This window comes from Talpa europaea (assembly GCF_964194135.1).
Source record: "Talpa europaea genome assembly, chromosome: 9".
Taxonomy (NCBI): Eukaryota; Metazoa; Chordata; class Mammalia; order Eulipotyphla; family Talpidae; genus Talpa; species Talpa europaea.
The window spans coordinates 101,192,325-101,205,566 of record NC_140076.1 but is presented as its reverse complement, the minus strand read 5'-3'; the positions used below and the strand labels follow the sequence as shown (position 1 = coordinate 101,205,566).

General features: G+C 36.8%; 1 protein-coding gene across 1 annotated transcript; it reads left to right on the top strand.

Annotated features, from left to right (window-relative positions):
* Positions 1–1,146: 1,146 nt before the first annotated feature.
* EXTL2 (exostosin like glycosyltransferase 2) lies at positions 1,147–5,153 on the top strand (the record flags this gene model as incomplete). The annotated part of the gene is made up of 3 exons (XM_084243677.1): positions 1,147–1,573; positions 2,167–2,237; positions 4,665–5,153. Exons 1-3 carry the CDS (start codon positions 1,180–1,182, stop codon positions 5,151–5,153), a joined length of 954 nt encoding a protein of 317 aa, XP_084099803.1. The 5' UTR covers positions 1,147–1,179.
* Between the last annotated feature and the right edge of the window lie 8,089 nt (positions 5,154–13,242).

Genomic DNA, 13,242 nt, shown 5'->3' with positions numbered 1-13,242 from the left:
CAATCCTTTCATTTTATTCAAGCTAACAAAAGCTTCCTTAATCTGGCCCTTGTTTATCATGTCACTCTGGATTATTCTCTAAATTAAGACTATCCTGAATTATCTCTGAGTGTATTTACTATGATGTGTCTCACCCCAGTCTCTCCTTTGGTACTCATAGAGACCTTGTCTCTTATTCACTGCTGTAGTCCTAGAACCTAGGCAATGCCTAGCACTATAAATAATTGGTAACTTTTTGTTTAGTTTACTAAATAAATACTTACTTACTGTAACTTGCAAAGCACATAGTATAGGGTCCAAAAAGTAACAAATTGTAATTTGTAATTGTTTGCAGTTGCTGCTACCAATTTTTTTTACTTCATATGTTGGGGTTCTGCATATGATTTCATTTGGAAAAAAGTTTGCTATGACAGTATACTTAAGTTAGTTTACTGCAGTAAAATTAACACCAAAACATCAAGCTGTACGCCTTAAATATATACAGTTTTCATATGTCAATGATAACTCAATCAAGATTTTAAAAATTACTATATTACTAAGGGGACTATGAAACCATTTGAAAAATAATCTCTGTTCCAAATTTTTAGTTGTAAAATAATGGTAAATATCAAAATGAACTGCTTAATTCTATTTGGTATTTTGGAGATCTTTTGTCTGCAAATTGTAAAGCAAGTAGGTTCAGAAGGGAAGGTTTGGTCACTGTACTTTTAACTTATGTCAAATCACCTTACCAAAGAAGAAGGGAGAGCTGAATTTGAATCAACTAAAATAAGATTAACCTTTTTTTTTAAAGATTTATTTATTTATGCCTATAAGAATGGGGGCACAGGCCAGAGGTGTGGGGGGTAAGATGATTCACCAGAGACAGAATGAGGAACAGAGCAGACAGATTGACTGAAATACACTGCTGAGGGGAGCAGCAGGTGAGTCAGGAGAGGTCTGCTGTGCCATGTGGGTTACTCCCTGGCCAGGGATCGAACTCGTGCTGCAGAATCTGCGGTTAGCTTCATAGGTTGCATCTTAACCCCTTGCGCCACCAGGGAGGCCCCAGATTAACCTCTTTTTTAATTAAAAAAGCAAAAGCTAACCCAGGGTGACTACTCACAATGCTAATATTCTGTATTTTATTTCCACTTCTACTCCAGGTGTTGCCACATCTGCAAACTTCCAGGAAGAGTGATGGGGATTCGAGTGCTTCGTTTCTCTTTGGTGGTCATCCTTGTGTTATTACTGGTAGCTGGGGCTTTGACCACCTTGCTTCCTACGATCAAAGAAGACAAGATGCTCACTTTACGTAGGGAAATAAAATCCCAGGGCAAGTCCACCCTGGATTCCTTTACTCTCATCATGCAGACTTATAACAGAACAGATCTCTTGTTGAGACTTTTAAATCATTATCAGGCAGTACCACATTTGCACAAAGTGATTGTGGTATGGAACAATATCGGGGAGAAGGGACCAGATGAATTATGGAATTCTCTAGGTCCTCACCCCATCCCTGTAGTCTTCAAAGTACAGACAACAAACAGGATGAGAAATCGACTTCAGGTCTTTCCTGAACTGGAAACCAATGGTGAGCTACAACTGGGATGCAGGGTTGTAACTAAACAGAGCTGGGGGTGGGTGTATGGGTGTTTGGCCTTCCAACTGGCCAAAATGGAGAAAGTAAGGAAATTTAATCAAAAGAATGCACTCAGAAAAACTTAAGATAATTTCAAGAAGCAGTTTTCTGGGGAAGAAATCACATACCTATTGCAACAATGACAAAAAGGTTAATATGGTAAAAGAAGACAGGCTGTAATGACATTGCATCACAGAGGGTAGTAAAAGGCCATTTAGCTTATGCTTAATGTATTTTTGCCTCCCATTCATAGTGGTTTCATGGGGGTTTAATTTGTTTAAAAGAACCTCAGTGTTATATATTTATAGATTCATTAGTTTCCAGTATAATTGTTGATAACTACATGCTAATTTCCCCCTCGGACAATTTCCCTCTTGGACAGCTGTAAAAGCAATTGCCATAAAACTTTCTGTCCAACAATCATCACTTATTTACTACTTTGTCATGAAATAGCTCATTGAATTATCTATATAGACACCATTGTAATTACTAATTTTGTTTCCATTTCCAAATTGTTCTATTTAAATTTTTTCCTTTCTTTTCAGCAGTGTTAATGGTAGATGATGACACACTAATTAGTGCCCAAGACCTTGATTTTGCATTCTCAGTTTGGCAGGTAATGTTTTTCTTTCCTTTGTGAAATCTTCAGTATCAAACCTTGTCTATTACTTAACCAGGGTAACCCAAAACAGTCTCAACAGTCCTTATCTGAAAGATAAATTTGTTACATGATAATCAAGATTTCCTGTACTCAGTAAAGCCAGCCTGTAAGTTATGGTATCTTTTTTGTCTATATTTGATGTAAATATAGGGAGAAGAACTAGAACTACTTCCCAAAGAACATTGAGAAAATAATCAGGATTAGAATTCAGAAATATTTTCCACATGGCCACAGACATGCGTCTCAAAAGAGAAATGTGTTTCTATGTTATTGTTGTAGATAACGTTCCTTAAAATAAAGCACTTATTACATCTACAATCTGAGATCATAGTTTAGAAATGAATAATGATTGTGTATATACCTTTGTGATCGCAGTTGGTTTCTGCCCCTCCCCAAACCCTAATTATAATAAGCAGGCATAAATTGCTCACTAATCTGTAAAACCTCCCTTATTAAATGTGTTAATAGTAGCCAATTTTTATAAGTTGCACTGCAATTACTAGAAACCAGAAGTACATACAGATACTTTGAAGCCCAGTCGATTAAACACTATGCTACCAATTAAATGGCTTGATTTGTACTGTAGTAAGTCTCCTTAATTAGCTACTTTGGATATAACACTGTTAGATATTAATGCTAAGTGGTCACAGGACTCTCCAGATGTCAGCATTCAAAAAATTAGTTGTTACTTCATGCCTACTGTACTGATTAACAATTTTTTCCCTTATCAGTAATTTTTCCAGCACTGAAAATAAAAGCTAAGTCTTAGGCAAAAATTCAATACTCGGCCCATGAGATTTCTAGTTCATGTAAAAAAAAAAAAATCAGTCTTCCTAAAATGTCAGGGTTGGAGGCATACAAAAACTATGGCTAATTAGAACAATCCAAGTAAACCATAACTTAAGACAGATAAGCATGACTTTAGTTTTTTTTTCATAAAAACATCAAGAACAACTTCAATCCATTACCCAAGATGTGACCCTTAACTCCAGTCCCCCAGTGCCCTACATCGTAGAATGATTTGGAGTCACTGGCCAGCAGGACTAGAGAGAATTTGTGTCTTTGCCCATATCCCTACATCCACTTTTAGTGCTTTTTCTTTTCCTCCTCTGGCTATCTGTGAAATTTCTTTCATCCTCCTGGATTGCGTAAGTGGTGTATCTTCTCTGAAGCCTCCCAGGCTTTATTCTTCCTCTTCTGACCTTCTCCTTTACTTCCAGCTCATTCTCTTCTTTACCCAGCTGCTTTTACAACTTTCTCCTAGGATGGTAATTCCCTGTTTCAATATCTGTTTCATACCCTGTCTAGATTGATTTTTTTGAAATGGTATTTAACTCACCCTAATTTTCTGTGTGTGTGCATCTTATTAGTTTAGTGTCTGTTCAGTAAATGACTAAAAAGCAAATTATGTATGCACTTGAATTAAATCTTTTAACCCAGTAAATTATTATCTCTTTCCATGTTTCACTGGTTTTCTTGTTTGCTATTTTTGTTTTATTTTTAGTCACTCCATTTTAGTATTATTAAGTGTTTTGTTGCTATCCTTTCTTCAAAGATCTAACAAACACATAAATATATATAATCTTATGTTTTTAAAAAGAAAATACCCAAGTTGAAAGGCAAAAAGTAGAACATTGTTTAAAATCAATAGTGACTTTGGGAACATTGGAATTAGCATGTAAACGCAGTAATTTTAATCAGATAAGTAATTTAACTCTAAAATATTAAATTTTTTTCAAAATAATCCCATCTATATTTTCTTATCACCTGCCATAAGTAAAATTTACTTGCAGCAAAGTTGGAGGAACTGGACTCTCTAGTGACTGGAATTTATTAATGTCAGATAATGTTTGAATGAGACAAACATTCGTGAGGTTAGAAGTTTTCTTTCACAGAAATTTGGGTTGCAATGTAATTTGACCATAAGAATATCCGGGGCAAATTATTATGATGAAGTTGCCTGGAGTTAGAGGAAATCGAGATATAGAAACCAGAAATAGGGCCTCCCTGGTGGCACAGGCGGTGAGTGCAGTGCTGTGAAGCTGTCCGCAGCCTCTGCAGTGCGGGTTCCATTCCTGAACAGCCAGGGAGATACCCACATAGCACAGTGGACCTCTCCTGTCTCACCCGCTGCTCCCCTCAGCAGTGTATTTCGTCAGTCTGCCTGTTCTGTTCCCTGCACTGTCTCTGGGGAATCTTCTCACCCTCCCACACATCTGGCCTGCACCCCAGTTCTTGTATGCATGAATAAATAAATCTTAAAAAGAAACCAGAAATAAAATTGACAAATGAGTTAAATTCTCTGTAATAAATCACTGCCCTTTTCAATATGCCTACTCAAAAGAAATGCCACAATTAATTGTTCTTTTTCCATCTTTTCAGCAATTTCCTGATCAAATTGTAGGATTTGTTCCTAGAAAGCATGTTTCTACTTCATCTGGTATCTACAGTTATGGAGGATTTGAACTGCAAACACCAGAGGTTGGGAATGGTGACCGTTACTCTATGGTGCTGATCGGAGCTTCATTCTTCAACAGCAAATACCTTGAACTCTTTCAGAAGCAACCCGCCGCCGTCCACGCTTTGATAGATGAAACGCAAAACTGTGATGACATCGCCATGAATTTTATCATTGCCAAGCACATTGGAAAGACCTCTGGGATATTTGTGAAACCCGTAAACATGGGTAATTTAGAAAAAGAAACCAATGGTGGCTATTCTGGAATGTGGCACCGAGCCGAGCACTTTCTGCAGAGGTCTTATTGTATAAACAAGCTTGTTAATATTTATGACAGCATGCCTTTAAAATACTCCAACATTATGATTTCCCAGTTTGGTTTTCCATATGCCAACCACAAAAGCAAAATGTGAAAGTAAAATAAGCCAACAAAAACGAACCTCAAAACTGCTTAGTCTCTGAGTATCTCTCCATGCAATGGCTTTTTGATTTGTTTTTTGAAGCAACATCATGAACTTTTGTGTTCTTCAGAAGACTCAGCAATGAAAAAATATGCATAGCACTTTTAGGACATAAAATTCTCATGAATTTCAAAAACCAAGACACTGGTATTGTGAGGAGTTTTCATCCACAGATCTAACTCCTTGATCAGCTATTTTATTGTTTACATTCTGAGACTGTTCTGCAATTTCTTTGACTCTTGGCATTTGCCTTAAGGACATAGAGCAAACTGTTTCCAGGATAACGAACTCCAGAGAAGCAGTTCTCAGCTTTCTCATGAAAGGATGATTTTATTTAAAACCTGAAATGCCTGTGGTGTCCGGAAACACCATGTGAGGAGGGAATAGTCTCAATTTCATATAAGAACACGTGTAAAATTCGTGGCTACAATGCTTCCCTGTGGTTCTTCCAGCCAAGCCCTTTCTGGAACTAATTTAGCCCGGGATGGTCTTGATGCAGTCATCAGTGCTTTTAATTTTGTTGATAAATCTGTAGTGACTGGGAGGATTAATTTTAGCTGAAGGAAATCTAGTTGTTTGCTTGAATTTTGTGAACACGTACTGCATGGATCTGAAAAAAGTGCCGCCTGTTTCTTACATGAACTTTATGCAGCAAGCAATAAATATATTACTAGATCCAGGTAGTGCATTTTGTCACTAAAACTGACCTTGAGATTGTACATTAATTCTTATATTTTACATAAAGTACATGTTATTTTAAGAAATGCATAAAGTAACTCTTCTGAAAGAATGATTAAGTAGAAACTGGAAGAAATTAAAACTCTAAATGTCAAAAGATCTTTATTGTTAGAACATAGATTATCTCACAGATACTAAAGAGTTGTCTGTGTCACACAAAGTCATTCTCTTTTCTCAAAAATCTAAGACACTATTTGTCATGATGAATTTTGATTACACAAATACAGAGGAAAAAACTAAGAAATTCTAGTTCTACACCTAGAATTTAAATTGTCCACTCTGTCTTGTGAATTAGTATCAGTGTCCACACGGTATCTGTTCGGTCCTTGCTTTTGCTGATGGCAAGGATCAGACATCTGTTTTCTTACCCTTCTCCTATCCTTCCCATAATGCTATTATATTTTCACAATTGCAAAGTTGTGAAAACATTAAACTGATCATCTCGTGTTGCACCAATGAGATCATGCAATTAGATCCTTACATGTTTTTTCTTTACATTGGTGTGTATGTATATGTCTATGCTGTCAGATAAAACCAATAAAACTTGAAACCACAGAATGATCTATGATGTTAATTATCTGCTTTGTCCAACCTCACTAGCGATTTTTTGCCTCTTAGGAGTCCGCTGGCCGATGAGTAAAATGAACTTACCATGCAGGTATTCTGCTAATTAAACAAACTGCGGGTTTTTTTGTGGTATTTTTACATATTTCAAAAGATGCCAATATATTGCTCAGAATAAGGTAGAAGCAGTAGCTACATTTCTACATTCCCAAATTTTATTTCCCATCCTGCATATGTAAAATTGTTTTAAGCATGTCATACATCAATCATATGTTTTCCAGACATTACCATCCAATTATGAAACTAAATGTCAATTCTGTGCTACTGAACTTTTATTATGTGTGACCTCTCTCCCACTTAGGGCCTTTGCACCTGTGTGTGTATGGCCTGTCTGTGTACCTGTGTGTGTGAAAGATTTGGATAAGGCCCTCCTGCATGACTGCACTGAGACAATGGCCCACATCACAAGCTGGCCAAGGACACCTATGTAGCCATTGACTGTGGTCAGTGTCCGAGATGGTTTGGGAGTAGCTCAGAAATTACATCAAGCACCTGCACGGGAAGTCCTCCCTGTATATGTGGCCGACATGTGCCCTCTGTTCCCCATGAAGTTGATTACCTTTTATTCCCCTTGAATCCTGTTCCCCATAAAGATGAATACCTTGCACCCCGCTTCACCTGCTATTGTTATATAATCAACCATGGTTATTCATTACTGTTAGATAAATAGCAAGAGTACTGCTCCCTGGGCAGCAGAGTCTTTGCCTTGCAAACCTGCTCCATGACACGTCCCTCAAACATATCCCTGGGAGCATGCTGGCATGTTCCTGACCACCAGAATTATGGCTAGAATTTTCCTAGAGCTTTGTCCCTGAAACCTCTCTTCCAGCTCCAAATGATCCAAAGAGAAGATGCTCAGGTTAAAAACTACCTGAGACGCAAGGGAGCTCCTGGGTTAAGTGTGCAGGCAGCATGTGTCAGCTCAGCCCTTGCTAGACCTCATAGTTACTAACCCAACAGTAGCTTCAGTAGCCTTATCTGTCAAAATAATATATCTACATTGGAGGCTGTTTTAGGAATAAAGGAGACAGATAGCTTGTATAGATAAAGCAAAAAATGTCTTGGTCATTTTATTTTTTTAAAGATTGATTGATTGATTGATTGATTTATTTATTTATTTATTTATTTATTTATACAAGCACAGGGTACAGTCAGAAGTGCAGGAGGGTGAGAGAATTCACCAGAGCCAGAGCAGGGAGCAGAGCAGGCAGAAGGACCGAAGTACACTGCTGAGGGGAGCAGCGGGCAGCAGGAGAGGTCTGCGCACCATGTGGGACCCTCCCCTGGTGGCCGGGGAGCAGCCGGGGATCGAACCAGTGCCGCAGAGGCCGCGGGCAGCTTCGCAACCCAGCGCTCAACCACTGCGCCACGGGGGAGGCCCAATGGCTAAATGTTTTTATGTCTATTCCTATAAACTCATCTAGGCATCTTTTACAAAACTGATTTATTTAGTACTTCATTAGTTGGATTAATTATAACTTATGTAATTAATTATATTTCCATTTTGATAATTTATTGTTATAGCAACAATTGGGTAGTGTCCTTATCTTGAACAGACATCGTTGAGCATATTTATAGTGATTTCTTCAAAGTTAAGTTCAGGAAGTCCATTACCTGGGTCTAAGCAGAATGTGTGATTTTAGGATTTTTGGTACATGTTACTGTGAGCCTTCAGAAGTGTTGCCACAGCCACACTATTATACTCACATCTGTGTACCTATTTCCCATCAGACTTCCCAACATGGCATATTATTTAAAACCTTTTTCCATGTGTAAAATCCCCAGGTGCTGTAGAATTTGGAAGAACTTGGACTGTTTTAAGAATTCTGAATTACGGTTGAAAAGAAGAAATGAAAGTCAAGATTCCAGGGCAGTGTAAATTAAGTGTTTCTGGAAACAGCTTCAAGGTTTGAGTGTAGACAATGAATTACTGACTGCTGCACCTCCCCCTGCAGTGACTGACCCTTTGCTGATCCCAGGAATATAAAACTCAGCAGCAACAAAAAGTGCTCCTACTTGTTCCTCTTGAGCAGAGTTTTGACTCCCCCATGGTCAAGAGTAGGTAAGGTGTGTGTGTGTGTGTGTTTGTGTGTGTGTATACGTGCACATGGTGCGCACTTACATGCACTTGTGGAATTGGAAATAGAGGGAGTGGGAAGGAGGAGGGTGGAGTGGAGGATAATGCTGAGATAGCAGAGGACTATGTAGAACTATGGAGGTGCCAAATCTCCTTGGATGCTGCAAGGACTTAAATGGTGAAGTTTAATCATCCTGCCCCCACTGCTATTTCATAAACCAGTTTTTTTTTTTTTTCTGCTAAGGTTCTAAATTTGTTCTTTCTGCCACTCCCTCTTCCCTTCCCTTTCCCCTCTTCTGCTTACAAAAGGTTTACTATAAAATCCAAATTTTTAAAAAATATACCTACTGAAGATGAAGTGAAAAGAACATTTGCTACATTGGAAGCATGTTTTGAAACCTGGCTCCACTTTCCTATCTGCAGGGATGAAAAGATCTGCCCTAAAATCCCACTGGTTTGCTTTTAGTTTCAAAAAGAATAATTTGCAGAAATTGTAGAAATAATTTGTAGAAATTTGTAGGAAAAACTTTAGTTTCAAAAAGAATAATTTAGCAGTATCAGAAAACAAAAGAAATTTTAAAAATTCATCACCAATAAAGAGTGATTTGGTCAAGAGTAAAACAAACTTGGCTGTGAATTAGTAGCTGTATCAAAATTATACCTTAGAACATGAAGGGAAGTGATAATAAATAGGTAAGTACTAAAAATTCAAAGAACCCACTTCTCTAGCTCAGAGTGGAATATTTAAATGAGTCTCTAAAGTAGCAATGACTCGGAGCTACACTGACTCATGTTGATATTTTATTGGTAAAGATAAAGAATCAAATTCTTTATCAGAATCTTTTAAGTAGTTTTGAAAATAAGGAGGCAGCTTTAATTTATAGCAGTGGTTCTTAATTTGGGCTGATTTTGCCCCCAGCAGTCATTTCGTAACTTCTTGAGACATTTGGTTCTTACAATGTGGAGGATCCTTCTGGCATTTAGTAAATAGATGCAAGAACTCTGCAGCTCACACCACAGAGATTTAAGATCCCCAAATGTCAACGGTGCTGACATTAAGGGAAAAATGTGCTTGACTTTCTAGAAAATCTGATTGATAATTTATTTGTATAGCACACAGAATCACAATGCAAATAGCATTGCTCCAGATTTATCCTATATGACAGTACCTATTGGAACAGAAAATTGAGGGTTGGGGTCGGGGGGAATGTGCTGTATTACTGATAAAACATCTGGTGCATAATTCTGTGACCTTCAAATCTAATCAAACCATCAGAAATTTCCCTAGTTAAGATTTATTTCTCTTTTTTCTGATCTACATACCTGGGAAGGACCTCTGAATTAAATATATATTCTAAAGCACGAAAGAGCAATATTACAAAACACAGCGTATATTTTAATAATAAATCTCTAGTTAGAGAAAGTCAAGTTGGTAAATTTACAACAAGCTAAATCTAAATTATCAAATAATCATATTTATGCTTGTTCAAGTATTTTTGGTTTAAACAAAGTTAATAAATAAACAGCTAGTAAGGACAATTTATCTAAGAAAGCATCTTGGAATGGAGGAATTAGACAACATATTTTCTTACATCAGCTACTGGGTCTCAGAATCTGCATTTATAATAGAGAGGACTAAACTGAATTCTTAAATTTAAATTTAAGATTTAATGCGTAACCAAGATGAAAATGCATACATTGTGCAAAAATGAAAAATAATGTAAAAATATATAAAATAATTAAAACAAGATTTAATGCTTAAATGTAATACATTTCCTTAATTCATTCTTAAATCTTTTGCTAAATTTATTCTTATATTTAGTGAATTTCTTTCCATTTGTAAAATTCTACAACCCTAAATCAGTTCTCAGTAGGTTTCAAAGAAGCCATATTATACTTCCTGGCAAGAAAAAGTGATCCCCTAGATTTTAGCTCAGTAGGAATTTCCTTCCTTCCTTGCGCCCTAAACCTATGGACACAGGAATGCTTTCCAAAAGGGAATATTGACTTCATAAACTTCATAAACTGACATCACTATTGTTCTGTTTTAGGGCCAAATGACATAATGGTGAAGATAATGAGGAAGAAGATGATGATGTCATCATTCACTGATTGGATGAGGTTTTTATTTAAAAGATATTTTACTTAATTAAGCTTCTATTGCCGCTGGCCTTTATGAAGATTCCAAAAAGAGTTGCAATAAGCTAGCAAAACACTGGAAGCAAGTAGAATCATGAATCACAAACAATCATGCATAGCCACTATTTTTTTTTAATACAGAGTGCAAATATGCTCTAGACTAAATGAAATTTCAATTTCATCAAAATTTATGTTAAATGGTTTCTATGGATTTTACTGTTTTACCAGCAGATGTCAGTGCAGCCTAATTAACTGAATAACATTTTTAGCATTAAAATACCAGAAGGCATACTGAGTGAAAATAGTCTTAACATAGCCAAGTCAAAAGCCCACTGTCTGAGTTTGTTTTTGGTTTTTTATTAAGAGTCTCTTCTTAAGTGGTACTATAGAAAAATATCAATCCTTCAAAAGTTATCAAGTTAAAATGGGTCCTTACCTAGGTAACTCATATTAGATACATTATAACACTTTATATAACATGTGACAATCGCATTTCTCAGTGACAGCAGAAACAGGACCTTTATTAAACACAGAATGCTAATTTGTGGTGAAGTGTGAAAATAACGGTATTTTTAGAACACATACATCATAGACACTTAGAGCCAAATGAAACTTGTCTCTGGGTGAAATATTTACAGTCCCGGAAGAAACACATTATTTCCTAATGAACCTAAAACATCTACAGTGTGATATCATTTGTTTTCTATACTGTTGCCTTTTGCTTTTAGCAAAAGTTGTTAATCTAATGACAATAACAGCACTGCCTATTATGTAGGGAATACTCACATTATACCATTCAAAATTTGCAACAGCCTTGCAAGGCAGGTAGATAACCTGTGTTACCCACATTCGAGGACTCACTAAGTGATGTCCAGAGAAGTTAAATAAATTGTGTGATAAATTCAGGTTACACAAGTCAGACAGCAGACCGAAGATGACACTAAGGCTGACCTCCTCCTTTTATGTAAAACTCCACTCTCTAAAAATGCTATCTCATGACCTTGCATTGAAGAAGCTTTTATTTTTCTATCATCCTTGGAGTTAAAGCTATATTTTATAGAAGAGTTCTACAGCAATGATATGGGACACAACTAAAATTAGGTTAAAATAAAAATAAAGAAATGTCTAACATTACTTTTAAAAGCAAAAGTTATAATGTCTTACACAATTTAATATTCACTTGCCTTGTAATTTAGCGGTCCTATGCCAGGGTATTTACCCAAGGGGTATGAAAATATGTATCCACACAAAGACCTGTGTGCAAATGTTTATTGAAACTTTATCAGAATTATCCTTGCCGTGGAATACTGTTCAGCAATGAAAAGGAACAAGTGATACATGCAACAATATGGCTGAATCTCAAAGCAGTATACTAAGTGAAGGGAGACAGACATAAAAGGCTGGGGAGTGACAGCAAGAAGAAAATCTGAAGGATGACGGAAATATTCTAGATCTTGATTGTGATGGTGGTAGTGACTATATCCATTATCAAAACTCAGAACTACACATTTTAAATGGGTAAATTTTATTTTATATACATTTTACTCAATAATATTTTTAAAGTACAGGACATTAGACACATACAACCCATTAATAAGGTAATCGTAAAATTTGTGAATAATTGAGATACAAGATAGAAGTTAACAACCTGAACCCTTGCCTTGGAATATTTTGCCTCATCTGGGGATATGGGAAAGAAACTAGGGCTCTAATATTACCTAGCCAACACACTTGTGAGTATAATGCCTTACATGAGGCATTACTTTCTCCAAATCTGTTAACTTTGCTCTTAAAGAAAATGCACTAGAGCCTCCCCTAGTGGCTCAGCGGTTGAGCACTGGGCTGCGAAGCTCCCCATAGCCTCTGCAGCACTGGTTTGATCCCGGCCACCAGCGAGGGTCCCACATGGCGCGTAGACCTCTCCTGCCACGCCTACTGCTCCCCTCAGCAGTGTATTTCGTCAGTCTGCCTGTTCTGTTTCCCGCTCTGGCTCTGGTGAATTCTTTTACTCTCCCGTGCTTCTGACTGTACCCAGTGCTTGTATAAATGAATAAATAAATCTTTAAAAAAAAGAAAAGAAAAGAAAAAAGGAAATGCACTAGGCATTGTAATTCTTCAAGCTTCAAGAGAAAGAAACAAACAAAAAGCACCTGATCCACCATTCCAAAAAATCTTACCCTTGCAAAGCCCAACACATAATTCCTTCGGCCGGAAATCACTGTTAAACGTAAGATTGGCTTTATTACTCGCCATTCCTTTGGAGAGGGAAATTGTATAATTTGGCCAGCAGGTGTCATGCACTCCTCTATGAACAGCTGACAATTCTTCACATCAAAATGCTTTTTAAATTACTATTTGCCGAATGGTATAATCTAGTGATTATGAACATTGCTTTTCTATATAAATACTTAGAGGAAGGAAATGTTTCAGACATTCAATCTTTTGCTCAGTTTTCTTTCACTT